The sequence below is a fragment of the Adiantum capillus-veneris genome, chromosome 5 (assembly GCF_014529385.1).
Source record: "Adiantum capillus-veneris isolate H3 chromosome 5, ASM1452938v2, whole genome shotgun sequence".
In the NCBI taxonomy this organism is placed as follows: Eukaryota; Viridiplantae; Streptophyta; class Polypodiopsida; order Polypodiales; family Pteridaceae; genus Adiantum; species Adiantum capillus-veneris.
The window spans coordinates 134,973,205-134,996,093 of record NC_140935.1 but is presented as its reverse complement, the minus strand read 5'-3'; the positions used below and the strand labels follow the sequence as shown (position 1 = coordinate 134,996,093).

The following is a 22,889-nucleotide window of genomic DNA, read 5'->3' as shown; positions in this document are numbered from 1 at the left end:
TCGGCATAGACCAAGTTGCATAGTCCATTGCATACGCATTGTACACCTTTGTGCAATCAAAGAATAGACCACTCTCGTCGACGAGAGTGGGGCCTTTGGAGGAGGGTTTTACAACCTCTCGGTGTCGTATCTCTTCTCTCTCCTTCTCTCAGTCTCATTCATTTGCACGCACAACATCCACCCACTTTGTTCGTGAGCACAACACTCTACAAGACGGAAAGCTCTCTCTTTCCCTAAGAACTAAAAGGAACCTTGAGCAATAAAGATCACTAATCTTGAGAAAATACAACATTCATTCCGCTGCACCTAACATTGGTATCAGAGCTTTGGAAGTGTTTTGCATTACTCAAGGAAAGAACCACAAGAACCACAAGAATTTTTTTGCTTGTTGAGGTCGCACGCACCCAAGTTTACTTGGGCGTGGCGATTCCTAATCGTGTTTTGTTGAAGAGTGAAAGGAATCCCAAGAAAGAAGGGCTTGTCCAGCCTCCCCTTGTGTCTCTTTTCACTCATTGAGAGCGGACCGTGCACTTAGTGGCCGGCCAATCGACGTGAGGTGGAAAAAAGCAACCTTGGTGTGAGCGCAAGGCCGCCAAGGGGTGCGTCCGCAGAAAAGGGTAGAACTCGGGTGAAGAGAAGATCCTTCTTCAACGCGATTTGCAAGCGAAAGAAAACCTCAAGAACCCCAAGAACCTCAAGAACCCTAGATTCTCATGAATCAAGGAACTCAAGAACCTCAAGAACCCAAGTTCCTTGTGAACTTAAGAACCCAAGACCCCCAAGAACCCAAGTTCCTCGTGAAATTAAGAACCCAAGACCCCCAAGAACCCACAAGAACTCACGATTGCAGAATGATCATCACTCGAAGCGGATTGGATACTTCGCTTGGAAGTGATGAGTATGAGAGAGGCAAAGAAGAATTTTCCCCACCAGGAGGTTTTTCTGACCCTTCCCCATCTACGACAAAGGTTGCACTAACTCCTATGGAGGAGTTGGACCAAGAAAGAGAAGCAGAAAGAAAAGCCTATGAAGAAGATATGGCAACCATCGAGCGTAAGTACCAAGAAATAAGGGCAGCCATAGAAGCAGAATTTTATCGCGAGAACAAAGCACAAATGCAAGAGTTATTGCGACTCTTTTCTCAAGCTCAGGCACAGATGCAACAGAATCGGGAAAAGGAGACTCTCTCAGTCTCTTCTTCTCCAAAGCATGATACACAGGATTTACATGATTGTGTGAAGCATGATGATGATTTGATTGACAATGATTTGCATGATGAATTGATTGACAATGATCAGCATGATTTGATTGACAATGATTTTCATGATGAATTGATTGACAATGATCAACATGATGATTTGGATGACAAAGATAAGCATGATGATTTGAATAATATTGCTAAGCATGATGATTTGCATGATCAAGATGTGATTTCTCACAAGCATGATGAGTTGCATGAAGATGATGTTCGCAAAAACGTGATTTATAGCTGGGAGGCTCATTCTGCAAGTTCCTGTCACAGGTTAAGAGCTATAAAGTGCTTGCTTTCCCTCTTATGCACAGTGCGGTGCCAGGAGTGATGCCCTGCATGCTACGCACTGCCCTCTCTCTCCCCTTTGGCAGTATGTTATGCCCCACTAGTGGGCTCTTCATTTGACCAATGTACAGTTGTGTGGGTTCATGCGCGATTGTCGAGGCAAGAGCCTCTTGCACAGGTACTGGATTAGCTAGCGGCTAATCCCCCGCAGGTACAGGTGATTCGGAGAGGTTTCACGCTCGAAATCTCGTCCGATTCAAAGGGCAAGTAGCCCTACAGGTGCGGGAGCTCGAGGACTTGTTACGGATGCGACCAGCACGCAAAACGGAGCCCGAAACAGTAAATTACAGCCTGCTGTGTATTCTTGCAGGTTTAGGGTTTTGGCCCTAAACGGACCCTAATACCCCCAGGAGGTTCGGGGACGCAAGGGGACCGCTGTACAGGTGATCTGGCGCATTTTCAGGGCTGAAAACAGAGAATTCAGCGTGCTGCAGATTCTCGCCAGGTTTTGCAAAGTGCCCGTATGCGTCGGGAAAGTCCTTCAATGCGTGGGAATACTGACTGTGAAGGGTTCTAGTACAGTTATGCTGCCGAAATCAGGCCGGAACAGTCAAAATTCAGCCAAGGTTATGCGGGGCAGCTTGGAAAGAACCACATCGTTTATTCCCTCTTTTAAACAATAAAGAAATACCGAAAGGGGCGCCTAAGTTAGGGGCCAATCTGGTGTCGGTCTTCTTATACAGGTGCATTCTACCATCTGTATCCCATTCCCCCCTCTTGTGTCATTATAGCACAGGTAGAATAGACGACTAATAATGGGTGAAAGCTAAATCAAGGTTTGAAGTAAAGTCTACCGCCCTTTTTGGATTGAACAGGCCGGTTTTAGTGTTTCATTCGTGAAGGTTTCCTGTATTTTAGTCAACATCGTTATGTGATCCCTTTTATTAGGCATGACATATTGTATGTTGAGCACGTTTCTCTCATGAATGAGCACGGATGTATGCGGATTTTTCGTGAAAAGCTGAAAAGTTTGTATGTCAAGAAGTCACATTCCATGTCTCTTCCTTGGCATGACACAGTTTCTGAACGAGCACATGATTGTATGAGTACCAAGCATGGGTATTTCCATTGTGATTTGCCACAGTTGATTGATTTCGATCAAACAGAAAAGATTAGATTGCATTGTTTGCATGTGTTTGATGAACGGGTTGTCACTCCGTCTCTATGTTCATCTACATTGCGTACATAGTCTTTAGAGAAGACAAGATTTATTTCCTTCACTTTTCATGGAATGGGTATGTTCATGGTTTTGTGTTGGAGATGGTTTCAGGAATTTTCAGCCATGGAGATTCTTGAAGACGAAAGAAACAGGACTCTAGATGAAGTTGAAGCAAGAAAGGAGATTCAAAAGATTTTGTCCCTTTCGGCACGGCCCAAAGAAGCAAGCATTGCAGACCTTATGAAGTTCAAGTACCGCACGACCCACACATCAGAGTGGGCCGGCGAAGAGTCCCTTCCAGGATTCCGGATGTTGTTGGCGATCTCCCTCGATGCCATACAGTTCGGTACCAGTACCTCACTTTAAAAAAGAGGGGATGTCACGTGACACATCCCAACCCTATGTGTCCGTGGACAAGCTACACCACAGCAGGGTTCAGTCAGTTCAGTCAAGTCTAGATTAGCAGTGATCTGGTACTTTTGTGAGTCTATTCGTAGACCGTGCATGCCCAGTCACTTAGCATAGATGCATATCCTCCGGTTGCACACAGCATGACCATCGGAATTCCCATCAGAATCCATTAGCATCAGTTAGGGGAATTTTCCAGTGCATTTAGCTTATTTTCCTATTTATTGGTATTTTCACTTATTATTTTTAAGTGACTTTCCAACAATAGTAGGTAGGGCAATTTGCTAAGTTAATATATAAGCAAACCCAAGTTAGCACTTTCTGGCAGAAGAGGCAGCAGGAGCACCTTTCTCAATAGGCAACTTCTCAGCAAGACCAACCCCTGCGACTACTCTGGCGTTTTCTTCACAGAAGACCTAGCGTTTTTGCATCAGATCAGCCTTCGCGATTTGTGCACTGCAGATCAGCCCCGGCGTTTTCATGACACAGCAGATCAGCCTAGCGTTTTTGCATTTGTAGAACCTCGGCGACAGAAGGACCAATTTCAGCCCCTGGCGTTTTTGGATTTCAACAGCAAATTAAGACCGGCATTATTCACCTAAAGTGTAGCAGATTCAGCCCGTAAAGACCATCAGTTTTCAGCCCTAAGAAACCTCATTTTTCAGCCAAGAAAGCGCAGCCAAAACAGTCATTTTCAGCCACCGAAACAGTCCCGAAATTCAGCGATTAGAAGATCTCAGATTTCAATCATCGTCATCGTTGTCGTCGTCATCATCATCGTCGTCGTCGTCATCGGCATAGACCAAGTTGCATAGTCCATTGCATACGCATTGTACACCTTTGTGCAATCAAAGAATAGACCACTCTCGCCGACGAGAGTGGGGCCTTCGAAGGAGGGTTTTACAACCTCTCCGTGTCGTATCTCTTCTCTCTCCTTCTCTCAGTTTCATTCATTTGCACGCACAACATCCACCCACTTTGTTCGTGACCACAACACTCTACAAGACGGAAAGCTCTCTCTTTCCCTAAAAACTAAAAGGAACCTTGAGCAATAAAGATCACTAATCTTGAGAAAATACAACATTCATTCCGTTGCACCTAACAAAGGATGTGAAGTTTGATAACTACACAGGATGGAGAATTATCTCCAAGGCACCGTCTTTCATCAGGCAAGTTTAAGTTGCTTTTGCCAACGGAAACTTCATTGAAAAATCCAAGTTGCGTCATGTTGGGATGCATCTCAACGAGATTGCAAGCAACTGGTGGCTAGCCAAAATTCTGGAAGGTACTCAAGCCAGAACCTGGGCTCAATTCAAAGCTGAATTCTATGAAAAATTTCTTTCACCCGATTTCAAGAAGGACATTTGGAAGGAATGGGACCGGCTCGCCAAAAAGGAACAAGAGAAAGCCACCGCTTATGTTGACAAGTTTTGGACGGTTTTTCTGAAATTTACGCCTTTTATGAAGATTTCCAATGAGGAAAAGATGCGAAAGTTTGAAGCAGGTTTTCAACCACCGCTTCGGAAGAGCATGAAGGTGTACCCACACAACACCCTTCAGCGGATGATGGAGTTCAGGTCTAAGGTTCAGGTTAGCTTAGGATGTGTTCTGGCACCTTTGTGAGCGTGTGCGCGGGCCGTGCAATCATTGCCGAGGATTTACATTCCACTGGTATCCCCAGACGGATGGAACATAGCACATACCGTGCAAGGCAAAGAGCGGTCTATGATGACCATGGCAACCAAGGCAAAAAGCGTTCCACAGAGGACCCGGATGAGCCTAAGAAGCCAAAGGGTACCGGAAAACGGCTTAAGTATCTAACTCCGAACCAAGTACAAACCTTCAAAGAACAAAGAAGGTGTTTCTATTGTGGTGAAAAAGGACATATGAAGCCCGACTGCCTTGTTCGACAGCAACGACAGGAACAAGCATCTTCGAAGAAGGAACAATCGAAGAAGGAACCCGCTCCACCGAGCTTAAATTCCATTCTTGATGTGCAAGGGAATACAGAAACCGAGAAAGGGAAGCGCCAGCTCCTTAAAGGCTGGGGATCTGTGAATAACCAGCTGGTGTTGATCCTCTACGACTCTAGATTGACGGACAACTTCATCTCACTAGAAACTGCAGAACGCTTGGGCCTTACACCGGCTCAGCTTGGAATTTCGGTCACTTCCGGATCGGCATTCGAGGGGTTGACCACCAATGCAAACTTCCATGCAAGGACAACTCAATCCTCGGATTGGTGAATACAAGGACAACGAATTCTTTTTGATGGCACATATCGAGGGATGTGATATCATCTTGGGTATGCCATGGCATTACTATATCCAACCGGCGGTCCCTGATTATGTAGAAAGACCCTCGCTTTTCAACATGAGAGCAAGAACATTAAAATTTTTGCTGATGTAGGGGATATCTCCATTAAGAAGGAAATAAAGAAGTGCGTTTTTTCTTACTTGATTTTCGCACGTAAAAGAGATAAAACTAATGAGGGTTCGCTCTCTAGTTTGGAAATTAAACGTTTTCAATTTCTTGAAAAGTATAAAGATTGTTTTACAGATACTCTACCAAACAAGCTACCTCCAGAACGTCTGCAAGATCATTGCATTGATCTCGTACCAGGTAGCTCTCCCCCAAACCTACCCCCTTATCGGGTTAGTCTTGCTCAACAAGAGGAAATTTTGAAGCAAGTCAACGAGCTTCTGGAAAAAGGTCTAGTATGACCAAGTACTTTGCCTTACTCCTCTCCAGTTCTACTGGTGTAGAAGAAAGACGGCACGTTTCGAATGTGCATAGATTATCGAGCTCTAAACAAGATCACTATCAAGAATCGCTTTCCAATACCCTGGATTGATGATATTCTCGATAAGTTGCACGGAGCAAGCATCTTTAGTCACATTGACTTAAAAAGCGGGTATCATCAGATACGCGTAGCGCTTGACGATGTCCATAAGACTGCCTTTCGCACAATTTTTGGACTTTATGAATTTTTTTGTAATGCTCCTACCACATTCAATCGAATGATGGATCGAATTTTTAGCCCACACCGAGCTTTCATAGGAGTGTTCTTTGATGACATACTCGTCTTTTCAAAGACCGAGGAGGAACATTGGAAGCACTTGGATATAGTGTTTCAGGAATCGCGAAAGCATGAGTTGCATGTGAATGCAAAGAAGAGTGAGTTCTTCCTCACTGAGATACACTATCTTGGCCATATAGTCTCTTAAAACCAAGTGAAAATGGATCCAACAAAGATCCAAGTCGTGCAAGATTGGCCAACTTCCACTACGGTACATGATGTACGAAGTCTTTTGGGATTGTGTTCTTATTATCGAGGTTTATCCGAGGCTTTGCTCAAGTAGCAGGACCACTTCATGACCTAACAAGGAAAAAGATCCCTTTCAAGTGGGGATCGAGACAACAAGGTGCCTTTGGTAGCCTAAAGTACCTATTAAGCCATAGACCTTTTTTGATAGTGCCAGACTTAAGGAAACCATTCAAGGTTCACTGCGATGCTTCAGGTGATTGCATCGGTGCAATGCTTAACCAAGAAGCCCATGCAGTGGCTTATGAAAGTAGACGACTTAAGGATGCAGAATTGTATGCCTCGATCTACGAGAAGGAACTTAAGGCTGTGATCCACGCCTTGTCTACCTGGAAGCATTTTCTTCTAGGAGCGGATTTTGTGATCAAAACCGATCACCAGAGTTTGCGGTATTTTCTTACGGAATGGAAATTATCTGAGAAGCAAATGAGATGGGCCAACTTATGTCCATGTTTCATTGCCAGATGCTCCATACGGCTGGGAGTAAGAATGTGGTTGCAGACGCATTGTCTAGATGGCCTAGGTTGAACGCAGTTACTTCTGTGTTTCACCAAAAACTGGAATCACTTCCAGAGTTGTATCCGGATGACCCAGACTTCTCCTCCACTTGGAATAAGTTACAAAACAACGGAGAGGATGAATATCCCTATTCTATTCGGGATGGTTACCTCTATCATCACCAAGCAATTTGCGTGGCAGAACTATTGAGAAAGAAAATCATGGAAGAAGCGCATGCTTCAACATATGCGGATCATCGGAGAATTCTCCCTACGACCTTAGCATTGGAAATATATTTCTTTTGGCCAAGCCTTAAAGCAGACATTGATCAATATGTCAGGGAATGCTTGGTTTGGCAAAAAGTAAAGTATGATCGGCATAAGACGCCTGGGTTACTCCAACCTTTGCCTGTGCTTGATCAACCCTGGGAGAGTATTGCTATGGATTTTATTATGGATCTCCCAAAGACTCAAATTGGAAATGATGCGATCTGGACCATCGTGGACAGATTTAACAAGCAAGCTGACTTTATTCTAGTCAAGAAAACAATCAAAGCAGACCATATGGCTAGAATTTTTCTAGCACAGATCTTTAAGCATCATGGGCGCACAGTGAGTGATCGAGATCCTTGCATGACAGGCAACTTTTGGCGTGCCTTGTTTGATAACCTTGGTACAAAGTTGAATTTTTCTTCTGCATATTATTCTCAAACGGATGGGCAGAGTGAGATCACTGATTCCACAGCATTGGATAAGTTGAAATCTTATGTGTCAGAAAGACACTCTGACTGGGAGAAGTATTTGCCCTTTGTTGAGTACGCGTATAACAATACCGTGCATTTGTTCACATGAAAGCACCTTTTGAGATTCTCTATGGTAAGCCTTTGCTTCCATCGATCCTTGTCACTAAGGATAATATTTTCGTAGCAGATGAGTTTGTTCGGGATTTGGACACGGCCTACGGGCAAGTTAAGAGAGCAATTTTGCGCTCTCAGGAAAAACATAAGAAAGCTGCAGACAAGCACAAAAGGAATCTAGACTTAACGGTCGATCAATTAGTCTTACTCAAGTTTGAGAAGGCAAGACTAAAGAAACAAGCGACTCATAAAGGGAAAGTGGTAAAACTTTCCAATCGCTATTATGGGCTGTTTAAGATAATTGACCAAGTGAACGATGTGACGTTCCGATTAGACTTACCAGCTAAGTTCCATGTTAGTTTACTCCAGCCATATGTGGGACCTCCTCCAAGTCACTTTGTTGCTGAGGAACCTCCCGAGGTTGAGAAAACGGAAGAAATACTCCAAGCCGAGCAGATCACCAAAGTTGTATGGATCATCAGGAGTGGCCACTTAAGTCCGGGAAGATTACACGAAAGTGGGGTGGCAAGCTCTGCCTTGATGATGTCTGACGGCACCGTGTGCTTACCTTGAAACATGCGAGAAATCATATAGATTTGTGGTCTCTCAAATCGTGCCCATTGGCTATCTGTCAGGGTGCCCATATTGTTGCCGCATACATCAGGGTGGAGTGACTAATGTGTCGAAAAGCCACCCCTTTGTGCGAGGCTCTCGAAAGTGTGCTTGAAGGCCACTCCGCTCTAATCTAGTATGGCAAGTGCTGCATATCCTCTAGTGAGTCTGTCAATGGCGGCCTGTGCCATGGAGAAGGGCCCATGTCTACTAGTGAGTGTGACTCCCAGGTAGATGTAGGAGGTGACCACCTCTATTGGTCCTCCTGCTAGTGTAAATATGGCTGCTCATCGAACTGCTCTGGAGTTGTGGAAGATCATGATCTTGGTTTTCCCAAGATTCACTATGAGTCCCCTGTCTATACAAAACTTATCCAAATCTCTCAGATGGGTCTATAGGCCCTCTGGTGACTCTGAAATCAGTAAAATATCCTCAACATATAGCATAATCTGGACTGTCTAGGTCCGCACCTGCCCCTCCTGCTCGTAGGATGTGGTCGGAGATATCGTCGATGTAGAGTCTTTAGAGGGTTGGGGAGAGGGGACATCCTTGCTTAACACCAATGGTGCTAGACTCTGACGTACCTAGTGCACAATGAACTCTCCCAATCACTCTCTCATAGAGAGCGTAGATGGCCCATATCATCTCCGAACGTATCCCCAAACTCTGGAGTCGTTGAAAGTGCCTCTTTCTGGGACGATGTCAAATGCTTTGCAGAAATCCACAAGCAGCAGTAAAGCCTCTTCTTCCGCACCTTTGTCGCATCAATGAGGCAGTGCAGATTGAAGATGTGGTCGATAGCAGAGAAGGTCTGCTTAAACCGTGCGTGACCAGGAGCCCGTAGGGCCTCAGCCTCCCCCACCTCGATCTCTAGCCTGTGTTGCCACCGGTGAGCTGTGTGGCATGTGGGTGTCCATATAGCATGGTCGCTATATGAACTCATCCTCCAGTCTCTAATATCTGTATAGCTGACTCAAATGCTCGTTGTGTGAGTCTGTCGGTCGGGAGCTCGCACTCTCTGGATGAAGCAGACCCTCTGGAAGAGTGCCTCCACTACCATTTGGGGGGGGGGGGCAAGCTATGCCCTGATGATGTCCGGCGGCACTGTGTGCTTACCTCGAAACAGGTGAGAAATCATATAGATTTGTGGTCTCTCAAATCCGTGCCCATTGGCTATCTGTCAATCCGGGTGTCCATATTGCTGTTGCATACACCAGGACCAGAGTGACTAATGTGTCGAATAGCCACCTCTTCGTGTGAGGCTCCTGAAAGTGTGCCTGATGGCGTCTCCACTCTAGCATGGCCAGTGTTGCATATCCTCTGGTGAGTCTGTCAGTGGCGGCCTGTGCCATGGAGAAGGGCCCCTGAATGTGACTCCCAGGTAGATGTAGGAGGTGACCACCTCTATTGGTTCTCCTGCTGATGTAAATGTGGCTCCTTGTCGAATTGCTCTGGAGGTGTGGAAGATCATGATCTTGGTTTTCCCAAGATTCACTGTGAGTCCCATGTCTATACAAAACTCATCCAAAGCATTCAAATGGCTCTGTTGGCCCTCTGGTGACTTTGAAAACAGTAAAATGTCATCAGCATATAGCATAATGTGGACTGTGGTACCTGCTAGGTCCACTCCTGCCCCTCCTGCTCATAGGATGTAGTCAGAGATCTCGTCGATGTAGAGTCCGAAGAGGGTTGGGGAGAGGGGACATACTTACTTAACACCAACAGTGCTAGCAATAGACTCTAACGTACCGCCTAGGCAGCGAACTCTCCCAGCCACGCTCTCATAGAGAGCGTAGATGGCCCATATCATCTCCGAAGGTATCCCCAAACTCTGGAGTCGTCGAAAGAGCCTCTCCGGTGGGGAGGTGTCAAATGCTTTGCGGAAATCCACAAAGCAGTAGTAAAGCCTCCTCTTCCGCACCTTTGTCCAATCAATGAGGCAGCGCAGAATGAAGATGTGGTCGATAGTAGAGAAGGTCCGCCTGAACCCTGCCTGGCCAGGAGCCTGTAGGCCCTCAACCTCCCCATAAGAACTAAGCTCAGCCTCAAGAACTACCCCATATAGCTTGGGCATTGTATGGCCGATCATGATACTCCTTTAATTCCCAGGGTCCAAAGTGTCTCAAGTCTTTTGGATTGGGACAACGGTGTGCCTGGTCCACTCCTTTGGGAAGGCCTCCCCTATAGCCTGGTTGAATGCATGTGCAATTCCCCCCCCCCCCCCCCCCCCGCCCCGACTGCAACTCCATGTGGTATGCATGTTAGTCCTCCTTAAGTAGGCCATTGTGCCATCCCGTTATAAATAACGAGACAATGCTGGGAGCCTAATCTGAGCAAATGGTGGCTGTACTCTGTGGTGCAAGCTGTGTTTGCTGACTCTCTCATGGTGGCCTCCTCTTGTATGGTGAATATTGCCACCGAGTCCTCTGTGTCGTATGTCTTACACTGATTCCTACCTGTCTTGGCGTTGAAGTCTCCCAAAAGGAAGACTTTCCCTAGTGTAGTGTACTCCATAATCTCATCTGACAAGCATGTGGATGGGGATGGTCTCTCCTCCCTCTCCCCTGCTGTCTCTGTGGTAGTGAATCTGGAGCTTGAAAGGGCGAAGTAGTAGAGGGCGATGTAGATAGTCGTGGCTTGTGATAGCTCAAAACGGATCCAGAGGTAACAGGCCTGTGAGTCTCGTGCAACAATCTATATCCTGCTTCGGAATCCCCATCTGAAAAGTACAACCACCCCTCCCGACCCTTGTGGTGGTGTGCTGGTGGGTGCTTTCTCGATGTGAGGACCATAGTTACATGGGACGGCGGGTCGGGGTCAGGAACGGGGACGGGATGGAAAAAGTCAGGAAATGGGGACACGGGTCGGGACGGCAAAAAAAAAACGAAGAAGGGTTTTTTTGGCATTTTTTGACCTATACACATGCCACACACATAGAGCATCACTTTGACCATAAATTTACACTAAATAGACCAAAGAATATGAGTCATATAGACGCAAATGTGCTAATAAAACATCGAGAAATGAGGACCCAAAGGGTGGCTTTTATATCCATTGGGGTGCTTCAAAGTTCAAACATATGGCTATTGGAGAGAAACTAGCCTCCAGAAATGATCAGGTTTTCAAATTTTTAAAAAAGTCGCCTCCCGTCCCCTGTCGTCCGCTCCGTCCCCTGCCGTTCCTTGTCGTCCACTGCCATCCCCGGGACGTTTTGCCTGCGTTCCCACTTGGCAGCCCTTTTTCCGTCCGTCCCCACCCATCCCCACCCGTCCCCGTCCCGGAAATGGGCGTTCCCCGTCCATAGGGTCCATCCCCTCCGTCCCCTGTGACTATGGTGAGGATTCCCAATGAATTACGAAAGCCTTGGATCTTTGGTAGACTCCGCTCTGGACTCTCAAGTGTCTCTGTCAAAAGAATGATGTCCCATCCTCTCATTACCTCCTGAAGTCTCTCTGGGTGTGTCCATAGATCCCTGTTGCAGTTCCAAACTGCGAGGTGGATCTCCTCATGTGTCCCATAGGCCACGAGTCCCTGTGCGATGGTCTTTCCATCAATGATGACCCTACCATATCGGTATACCGCCTTCTTCCCTTCTTTACGAGCTTTCTTGACTCTAGGCATGTATGCTCGGCAGTGGTCCTGTTGCATCTTGGTGAGGTCGTCCTCAACATAGATAGGGGGCGCCTCGAGTGCTCTCAGGATAACCCTGTTTTGGATGAAGGATGTTGGAGACTCTCGGAAGTGAATTGGAGGATGAGGGCTCTTTTTTGTGGATCTTTGCCGGCTCTCCAAGCTTTGGAGAAGGGTGACTCCTCGATGCTTGCCGTGAAAGCTTCGGTGATCTCATCTTTGAGGGCTTCCTTGGCTTCTGCTTTGATCTCTCCTTCTTCGGGGGTGAGGGATGCGATAGAAGCACGGAGGAGGTTGATTTGCTCCTTAAGCTCATCTTTTTCTTTCTTCCATTCTTCTTTCTCCTCCTCTAACTTCTCCTTCTTCCATGCTTCTCCTCCAACTTCTCCTTCTTCCATTCTTCTTTCTCCTTCTCTCTCTTCTCATCAGGCTTGTTCGTCTCCGGCGGCTTGGTCGTTTCCTCCTTCGAAGCGTTCTTCGGCATGTCAGCACTTTGGGGGGGGGGGGGGGGGGGGGGGGGGCGGTTCAATGTGGTATGCTCATGGGGAGTGTGTGTGTGTGTGTGTGTGTGTGTGTGTGTGTGTGTGTGTTGTTTGTTTGTGGGGGGGGGGGGGGGGGGGGGGGGGGAGATTAGGGTTTACTAGTGCAGGGGGTGGCATGCAGGTGCAACACGCAACAGCAAACAGCAAGGCAGCGCGCAGAGGTGTAAGGGCAGCGCGCAGGTGCTTCAGTAGGGTAGCATGCAGGTGCTTCAGCAGGGCAGCGTGCAGGTGGAGTGCCCAGCAGCAAGCAGCGGGCAGTTGCAGCAGCAGGGCAGTGTGCAGAGAGAGAGAGAGAGAGAGAGAGAGAGAGAGATTATTTAACAAAAATTTGTTTGTAGGTACGGGGCATCATGAAAATGTTTATTAGTAAACAAGGAGTGCAAAGCGATTCAACAAAAAAAAATCAGGTTGAGTACTTAAAAGATATATGGGAAAAGATTATATTAAGCAATAAAAAGTTTCGAGATTGCTTTCATAATAAGTTTCCAAAGGCATTGATCCGAGCCTATCACAAATTTTTGTTTATCATATTTTGTTGGTTTTCCTTGCTTCTAGAGGTTTACAATAAAAGAAAGAGTGAGAACAACCTCTTGGAAAAATTTTTAAAAAAATGATTTTTCCTTGACTAGTTCACCGGAGGTGAAAGGTAGAGGGAGAACCTACTGGTAAAGGGAAGGGAAAATATGTAAATGTGAAAAGAAAAGATATGATTTGGTTGTGGAGCCATGCACCCATGATTCAAGGGTCATGAGTGGCTCATATCATCATGGCTTTGGAGCCATATGATGATTCAAACAAATGGGACCCAAGTGGAAGACTTGGTAAAGGAAGAAACCAGCCACATGATTTTGTTGAATTTTTAAAAAATACTTCCACTCTGATCCAAGAAAAGTTGTCTTCATCAAAGTTGTAACCGACGAGCTGAAGATTCTGGCCATATTTTTTTTATAATTTTTGCATCTACGGTCTAGGAGATATGGCCAAAATGGTGGACGGCAGTTTTTTCAACTGTGGTGGAGACCACCCCCCTACCTTTACACACACACACCCTTCCTTTTCCACATTGAGACCTTCTTTTAAATCAGCCATTAGTCTTCTCACCCTCCTCTCCTTCCTCCTCTCTCTCAAGCTCAAAAACCCATCAAAGTTCCTCTTCTAATCACCTCTCAAGTCATGCTTAATCTTGTTGTAATTCATAAGTTCTCACTCAACCCCTTTCTATTATTACTAGATATGTATTGATTTTATGTAGATTCTTTACATTTTAAAATAAGGAAGCTCTTGGACTCAAGCTATGGAGGAAGGAGTGAAGACAACACAAGTGATGATGGAGCTAATTGGTCAACAAATCACTTGGAAGGAGCTTCTTCATTGGTTGAATGTCCCTAATCAAGCTTCATTTGTACAAATTACACTTGTATCTTAACCTCACTCCTAATCACTCTCTTTCCTATATAAAGAGGCCTTCCCCTTTGTAATTTCAAGCCTCCCTCAGCCCCATTGAGCCTTTGTATCACTCACCATGAGCCCATAGGCTCATTCATTCACTCTATTCTTGCACATCCTAGAGTGCAAATTGTTTCATGCTAGTAACCTCTCCTCCTCTTACTTATGTTAATTAAGAGAAATGTTTTATATGCGTGTGAGAGTGCTTGATGTGATCTTGGCAAATCCTTGAGTGATTGTTTGGTAATCTATATGCTATTTGTGTTGGGAGTGTTTGAAGTCATCCATTCCTTGTACACACACCACGGTTAATGCTTCATTCATAGTGATCTCTCTCTCCCTCTCTCTCACTCTCTTTGTGTAGCGGTCCTAGTCCACGCTTCCAAGACTAGGTGGTGCCCTCATCTCATTTACCTTGTGGCGCAATGGAGTTTGTTTTGGTGTAGAGGCCACCATTCCAAATTTCCTTTGTTATAAATTGGTGCCCCCACTGAGGAGTTCTCAAGCAGCGCTCTATCAATCCTATGAAGGAAGATCCATCAAATTCTCCGAGACTTCCACTATGGTCTCCCCAAGAAGCTCGAGAAAAGAAGCGTCTTTATCGACAAACGGCACGTATGCGGGTAAAGAGAGTTAACTACACACACCCTTCTTTGCTTCAAGGAAAATCTTGTAGTCATCAAGTCCCTAGGTCAAAAAATTGTGTGGAGTGCTTTGTGGCTAGTGTGAAGACACTTCCTTTGAAGCCTCGACTTCAGGTGGTGAAAGCACTCTCAAACTCGGGTATTAACAAGTTTTTGGAGGGGGAGCTACACATCAATGGGGTGCGGTATTGGCAAGAGGCTACATATGGTGATGCACTCCAACTACTACTAGCAAGAAGGCTCAAGGTGGTTGAGAGGGTAGCCATCGAACCCTATGAACTCTACAAAGCTGAAGATGGTCACACCAAAGCTAGGCTAATCACTGGTGAGCAAATTCTTCGCATCTCTCAAATGGTGGGATCCAAGAGAGCTCAACTTCAATGAAGTGCTTCATGGAAGGTTGTAATTAATGCACCAATGAATAATCCCATTTTCCACAACTTTCAATCAATTCAGAATATTAGGGTGAATGTGCGCATTGATAGAAAGATTTTTTTCCAACAAAGATTGGTCTTCTATTTTGGAGCTGAGAGGTTGAGAGAGATATTGCTGTCCCCTGACCCTATAATATTTCCTATTTTGGAGTATAATGTATCTTTTGATGTTCACATCTTCATCTTGCTTTAAGCATACTCCATGAATCATAGGGATTTATATGGACCTTTCCAACCTCTTGCTAGACAAACTGTGCATATAATAGCTAGCACAAAGCTTAGGTTCCAAAACATCATAAGGGACTTACTAGGCCCTCGTTGTCTAGCTGAGATTAATGCATCTATCAATCCATTTATTCTACCCTTAATAAGATATGATTTGGGCCTAGACGTTTTTATCTTTGTGCTGTATTGAGAGGAAGGCAACCCACTTTTATGATGGCTTTCCCAAAATTTTTTGGGCGTAGTGGGGAAAATGCTGGGGATTTTTTGGATAACTTGGAGATGGCTTTCCTTGTCTCCGGGAGGGATGACGAAGCATTGAAATTGAGAGCTTTTCCTTTGGTGCTCAAAGAAGAAGCTAGGGTATGGTTCCAGGCTCTAGATCCAACCCAAAGAATTGATTGGGAGGGATTGAAGGTGGCTTTCCTACGAAGATTTCAACGAGCCAATTCGGCAGAAGAACTATGGCAACGGCTTCTGTCCCTTCATCAAGTTGACCCTCATGGTTATGCAACCTATGAGGAAGGTTTTCTGAAACTTTGGGGGCAATGGTCAGACTCACTAAACCCTGGTGAGCGAGCTCCCAATTGCCTCCAAAAGGATCGATTTATCTCAGGTTTGTACCCCTTGCTAAGGGAGAAGGTAAAGGGCAAATTTCCAAATGCTTTTGAAGATGCCTTAAGAATTGCTAAGGAAAAGAATAGAAAGATTCTCTATCAAGCCCAAGCTGGCTAGCTAGCTTTGGGAGGCAATATCACAACTATGGAAGCTTCTCACATACCTCCAAATGTGCCTAATGCACCAGACCTCAATAGAGGTCAACAAGAAGATATGCTCCAACAAATAAACAATCTCACAAACCAGCTAGAGGGGTTGAGAGTAAATCTTGTGCAGGGTGTAAGAAGGCCTATTGAGGGAAATGGTGGGAATCGGCCACCAATGCGACGTCAAGCAAGGGAAATGTTGTGTTACAATTGTGGGGAAATTGGCCACGGCATGTATAATTGCCCTCATCCTAGAAGATATGACTACCCTGTCAGAGGTCCTCGACAACAAGTAAGTCCACCCCGTGCTAGAGCTCAAGCACAAGAGCAACCGCAACCTCAAATTTTGCAGCCACCTCGTGCTCAAGCTCAAGCCCCTGCTACTCAACCAAATGTGAGCATCATAAGGATGGAGGAGGTCCTCAAGGGCAAAAGCAACCAGGAAGAAATAGCTAAAGGGAAGATGAAGATAGATGAAGTGGCTACAATGCCTATCAAACATGTGCGTGTCCAAGATGAAGTAGGTAAAGAAACAAGCAAAGATGCAAGCAATGAAGCAAGTACATCTCGGGCAACTAAAGATGAAGCCAAGAAGAGAAAGACCCGTACTAGGTCTCAAATTGACATCTCTGATTTCCCTATGGGATCTCGGACACAACCTTATGACTTGACAGTTGATGTGAGTTCTCAAGGACCAAAGATTACTTGGCCACAACTACTTCATATCTCCCCAAAGCTTCGACGACAATGGTCAAAAATGGTGAGCACGAGGGCAAAGCGAAGTAAGCTAGTAAGTGTAATCAAAGCATATGGTCTCAAGGATATAGTGCCTTTGGTGGAGGCTCAAATCAAGGGACAACGGATTCCAAAAACTTACATTGACAGTGGAGCAGAGGTTTGTGTCATGACAGAAAAGCTAATGCATCAATTGGGTTTAGAGGTAATGGAATCATCAAACTTTAGGGCAAAAATGGCCAATAATGTCTCTGTCACTTGTGTGGGTGTAGTGAAATCTTTGAGAGTTTCTGTTTTTGGAATCACTACAGAGGTTGATGCTTATGTGATGCCAGTAAAGGGAGAAGGATACCCCCTTATTTTAGGACGACCTTGGCTTATGGGTATAGGAGCTAGGCAAGATTGGGCAACAGGAGACTTGGAGTTGAGGCCTCGCATGGGTGGCCATAGTAGGAAGGTGGTTTATAACCTAAAGAATGGGCGACAAGAGAACCTTGAACTAGAGATGTCAGCTGATGAGTGGAGCTCAAGTGGATGCTCCTCATCCATGGACGAGGAAGAGAGTTCAAGTGAAGAGAGTGATAGCACTCTCGAAGTCATGGGCGTCACCATAAAGGAAACTACCTCATCAGAAGACAACCCAAGGATCCAAATGGAGAATGTGTGGGATGCCAGCCTAGAGGAGATGTTATCCAAGGATATAAAGGAAGAAGAAAAGGAGGGTTATGTGAATGTTCTCAAGAAGCATGCATCATTGTTTATTTCTGATTACACTCACATTACAGGTGTCACTGCAGTGAAGCATCATATCCATCTAAAAGAAGGGAGCAAGCCAGTAGTACAAAAACTAAGAAGATTAGGAGTTGTGCAACAAAATGCACTGTTGTCTGAGGTGAAGAGACTCTTAGAAGCAGGATTCATATACCCAGTAGAAGATTCAGAATGGGTCTCCCCAGTAGTGGTGAGGCCAAAGAAGAATGGTAAATGGCGAGTGTGCGTGGATTACAAGCCACTAAATGCTGCAACAAAGAGGGACCACTTCCCTCTCCCATTTCAAGATGAGATTCTAAATGAAGTAGCAGGCCATGAGAGATACACAGTGTGTGACGGCTACTCTGGCTACTTTCAAATACGCATTGCAGAGGAGGACCAGAAAAAGACTACTTTCATCACACCATGGGGATGTTTTGCATTTCGAGTCATGTCTTTTGGTCTCACCAACGCTCCAGCCACCTTTCAACGATTCATGAACATGGTCTTCCAACCTTACTTTGGTAAGTCCATAAGGGTTTTCATAGATGACTTTTGTATTTACAGCTCCAAAAGTATGCATCTCAGCAAGATTGATGAAGGATATACTCGTCTAGCTAAGTTGGGTGGACAACTAAACAAGGACAAATGTCACATTGGGGAAAGCAAGGTTACACTATTAGGGCATGTAGTGTCCATTGATGGAATCGAGGTAGATCCTGAAAAGATAGAAACATTGCTAAATCTACCTTCCCCAACTTCCATCAAACAATTAATCTCCTTCTTGCAAAAGCTAAGATATTTGAGTAGATTCATACACTTACTCTCCCAAGTGATATTTCCTCTACAACAGCTGACTCGTCAAGAGACGCTTATTTGGAGTGAAGAAAGTGAAGGGCATTTTAGAGAGATTAAAAAAATGTTAGGGTCACTCCCTGTAATCCTCCAACCTTGTTGGGAAGAAACATTCTTTGTAAACCCTAGTGTGGGAGAAGAAGCCATCGGTGCTGCCCTCCTACAAAAAGATCCAAAAACCTCCTTTATGAGGCCTGTGTATTTTGCTAGCCGCCTCATGGAAAACACAGAGAAGGCCTACACCCTAATGGAACAGCTAGTGTTAGCTCTCATGTTTGCAGTAACCAAATTTCGGCCATACTTGCTGCCGAAGAGGTTTGTAATTATCACTGTGGAGGATATGTTTCCCTATGCACTACAACATATGGAAATCTCTGACAAAATAGCAAAGTGGGTGGTGCGACTTCAAGAGTTTGATTATACAATACAGGTTGAAAGAACAACTCGAGCATGCTTAGCCGACATTTTAACAAACAAGTGCTATGAAAAAGTTTGCCATTTGAAGAGAAAGGAACTTCCACCACCTCCAGCTGTAGAGGCTTTGGTCAATGCTTATAGCCTCTACTTCGATGGAGCATACAAGAGAACCAAGGATAAGGCAGCTGCAGGCATCGTGGTCTTATCCCCATTGGGAGAGAGGATCCATGGTGAAGGGATCACTCTAGAAGATGTCCACTCCAACAATGAAGCAGAATATCATGCTCTAATTCATGGCCTTTGTTGGTGCCTCGATAATTCAATTAAGAGATTAAACGCTTTTGGTGACTCCATGCTTTTGGTAAGGCAAATGCAAGGTACATGGGCTTGCAAAAATGCCCGTCTCTCTACTAAAATGAGAGAAGCAAGAGCTCTTATGAGGAGATTTAGGGAGGCACAAGTACATCATGTACCAAGAGACCAGAACAAGGATGCAGACCACCTAGCATCATCAAAGTTAAATGAGTCAATAGTGGGAGCAGTGGCCATCAAACTTCCACTTCAGCAAGGCAAGGAGGACTTGGAAGATATTATGCACATTCTGGAGCAAGGAGAGGCTCCTAAACACTTGAATGCAGGGGAAAGGCGATGGTTAGCTAGGAAGGCTACCAGGTATCGCATAGTAAATGATGACTTGTATTGTCTTGGTAAGGATAGTGCGCTTAGGAGAGTTCCTTTGAAGAGTGAAATTGAAGAGATTTTAAAAGCTTGTCACGATGATATGTGTGGAGGACCCTTTGCACACGACGTCACTAGTAGAAAGGTTCTACAAGCTGGGTTTACTTGGCCAAGTCTTCATCGTGATGTCAAATATTGGTGTCAAACATGTGATGAATGTCAGAAAGCAGGACCACGACGGCTCATAGCTGAACCTCAGAACCCAATAAAGGTATATGGGCCCTTTGAGAAGTGGGGAATTGATGCCATAGGGCCTCTACCACACACTCAGTCAGGTAAAGAGTACATCATCATGGGAGTAGACTACATGACTAGATGGGCTGAGGCTATGCCGACCAATAGAATTACTGCTAAGGATGTGAGTCAGTTCATCTTTGACCACATCTGTTGCCGGTTTGGCACCCCTCTTGAAATACTATCTGATAGAGGACCAGGGTTTAGAGCAGAGTTGGTAGGAGAACTCATGAAGAAGCTAAATATTCAGCATCAACACTCTACTCCTTACTACCCTCAGTGCAATGGTTTGGTGGAAAAGGTAAATGGAATCATTTGCAAAATTCTCACCAAACAGGTACATGACAGGCGCCAAGATTGGGACAAACACCTGAATGGAGCTCTATGGGCCTATAGAACCTCCTTCAAAACCACATTAGGGTACACACTCTTTCATTTGGTTTATGGAAAGGAGGCGCTTTTGCCCATTGAAGTCAAGTTAACAAGTCTTCGAATATTGGGTAGCCAGGTAGGCTCTCAAAAGGAGAAAGTACATCAAAGGATCATGGATCTAGAGAGGCTGCAATTGGATCGTGAAGAAGCCATCAACCACTATTCTCAAGAAGCAGAGAAGCGCAGAGAAAAGTTCAACAAAAAGCTAGCATCCAAAGACATCAAAAAGGGATCTCTGGTGCTTCGATATGACAATCGCTTCGACACTCGTAAGGATGGAAAGTTTCTTTTCCGATGGGAAGGCCCGTTCTTGGTCACCAAAAAGTTCAAAAATGGCTCTTACAGACTTCAATACATTGATGGTAAAGTGCACAAGACCAGGACAAATGGATGGCGTCTAAAGCCTTATCACATCAGGATAAGGTCAGCTCAAGATCAAAGAAAGTAGGCTAGAGGCATAAATACCCCTAGCCAGGTCTGGGGGGGCTATGATCCGAGCCTATCACAAATTTTTGTTTATCATATTTTGTTGGTTTTCCTTGCTTCTAGAGGTTTACAATAAAAGAAAGAGTGAGAACAACCTCTTGGAAAATTTTTTTAAAAAATGATTTTTCCTTGACTAGTTCACCGGAGGTGAAAGGTAGAGGGAGAACCTACTGGTAAAGGGAAGGGAAAATATGTAAATGTGAAAAGAAAAGATATGATTTGGTTGTGGAGCCATGCACCCATGATTCAAGGGTCATGAGTGGCTCATATCATCATGGCTTTGGAGCCATATGATGATTCAAACAAATGGGACCCAAGTGGAAGACTTGGTAAAGGAAGAAACCAGGCACATGATTTTGTTGAATTTTTAAAAAACACTTCCATTCCGATCCAAGAAAAGTTGTCTTCATCAAAGTTGTAACTGACGAGCTGAAGATTCTGGCCATATTTTTTTTATAATTTTTGCATCTACGGTCTAGGAGATATGGCCAAAATGGTGGACGGCAGTTTTTTCAACTGTGGTGGAGACCACCCCCCTACCTTTACACACACACACCCTTCCTTTTCCACATTGAGACCTTCTTTTAAATCAGCCATTAGTCTTCTCACCCTCCTCTCCTTCCTCCTCTCTCTCAAGCTCAAAAACCCATCAAAGTGCCTCTTCTAATCACCTCTCAAGTCATGCTTAATCTTGTTGTAATTCATGAGTTCTCACTCAACCCCTTTCTATTATTACTAGATATGTATTGATTTTATGTAGATTCTTTACATTTTAAAATAAGGAAGCTCTTGGACTCAAGCTATGGAGGAAGGAGTGAAGACAACACAAGTGATGATGGAGCTAATTGGTCAACAAATCACTTGGAAGGAGCTTCTTCATTGGTTGAATGTCCCTAATCAAGCTTCATTTGTACAAATTACACTTGTATCTTAACCTCACTCCTAATCACTCTCTTTCCTATATAAAGAGGCCTTCCCCTTTGTAATTTCAAGCCTCCCTCAGCCCCATTGAGCCTTTGTATCACTCACCATGAGCCCATAGGCTCATTCATTCACTCTATTCTTGCACATCCTAGAGTGCAAATTGTTTCATGCTAGTAACCTCTCCTCCTCTTACTTATGTTAATTAAGAGAAATGTTTTATATGCGTGTGAGAGTGCTTGATGTGATCTTGGCAAATCCTTGAGTGATTGTTTGGTAATCTATATGCTATTTGTGTTGGGAGTGTTTGAAGTCATCCATTCCTTGTACACACACCACGGTTAATGCTTCATTCATAGTGATCTCTCTCTCCCTCTCTCTCACTCTCTTTGTGTAGCGATCCTAGTCCACGCTTCCAAGACTAGGTGGTGCCCTCATCTCATTTACCTTGTGGCGCAATGGAGTTTGTTTTGGTGTAGAGGCCACCATTCCAAATTTCCTTCGTCAGCATCAAGGGAAGATATAATAATCCTTCTCTGCAAAACCCAAGACTTGTTTAACCAGTACCATCATGCTATGGTGAATGCCAGAGATAGGTTCCTTATTGATGAAAAAGATCTTCTCGATCCTCGTGTCAAGGAGATCATTACTTGCATGGCACATGAGGTTCACATAAAGGTGGAGTTTCTTGCAGCAGCAGGTAATCTCTCTCTATCTCTCTCTCTCTCTCTCTCTCTCTCTCTCTCTCTCTCTCTCTCTCTCTCTTACACCCACACATATGTGTGTGAATAAGAAGAGGGACTGTTGATATGCAAGTGAAGGTATCAATGTAAGTGATGGTACCAATGCAAGTGATGTTCCATAGGAGCGGATGGTTAACAGTCTATATGTTGCTTATAGCTAGGTTCCCCTCTATTCTCGGTACCTTTTGCTATAAACGAAAAGCTTCATCGGACCAGCATAACATGCTTTTCTAAACTCTATTATGCTGCTGTTGTTTTGTGAATTCTAAACCTCTATCCCTACCCCGCATCTCGGCTCTTTGTGTCACAAATAGTGTGTGCTGTGCACAATCTGCTATGCTTTGATGAGAACATATGGAATGCTTGTTGGATTTCTTGCTTAACTGTACTAGTAAGTGCAAGTGCTGTATTGATTAACATAATCATTCTTTTGGCATTGTT

The 22,889-nt window shown here is 44.8% G+C and overlaps 1 protein-coding gene across 1 annotated transcript in view; it reads left to right on the top strand.

Annotated features, from left to right (window-relative positions):
• LOC147458145 (uncharacterized) overlaps nucleotides 1-22,570 on the top strand; it is a 58,893-nt gene extending 36,323 nt beyond the window's left edge. The window contains exons 3-5 of the mRNA XM_086513402.1: nucleotides 12,966-13,117; nucleotides 22,212-22,405; nucleotides 22,521-22,570. Of these exons, the coding sequence (XP_086369528.1) occupies nucleotides 12,966-13,117; nucleotides 22,212-22,405; nucleotides 22,521-22,570 (396 nt within the window). The remainder of the gene's footprint in view (nucleotides 1-12,965; nucleotides 13,118-22,211; nucleotides 22,406-22,520) is intronic.
• Nucleotides 22,571-22,889: the final 319 nt, after the last annotated feature.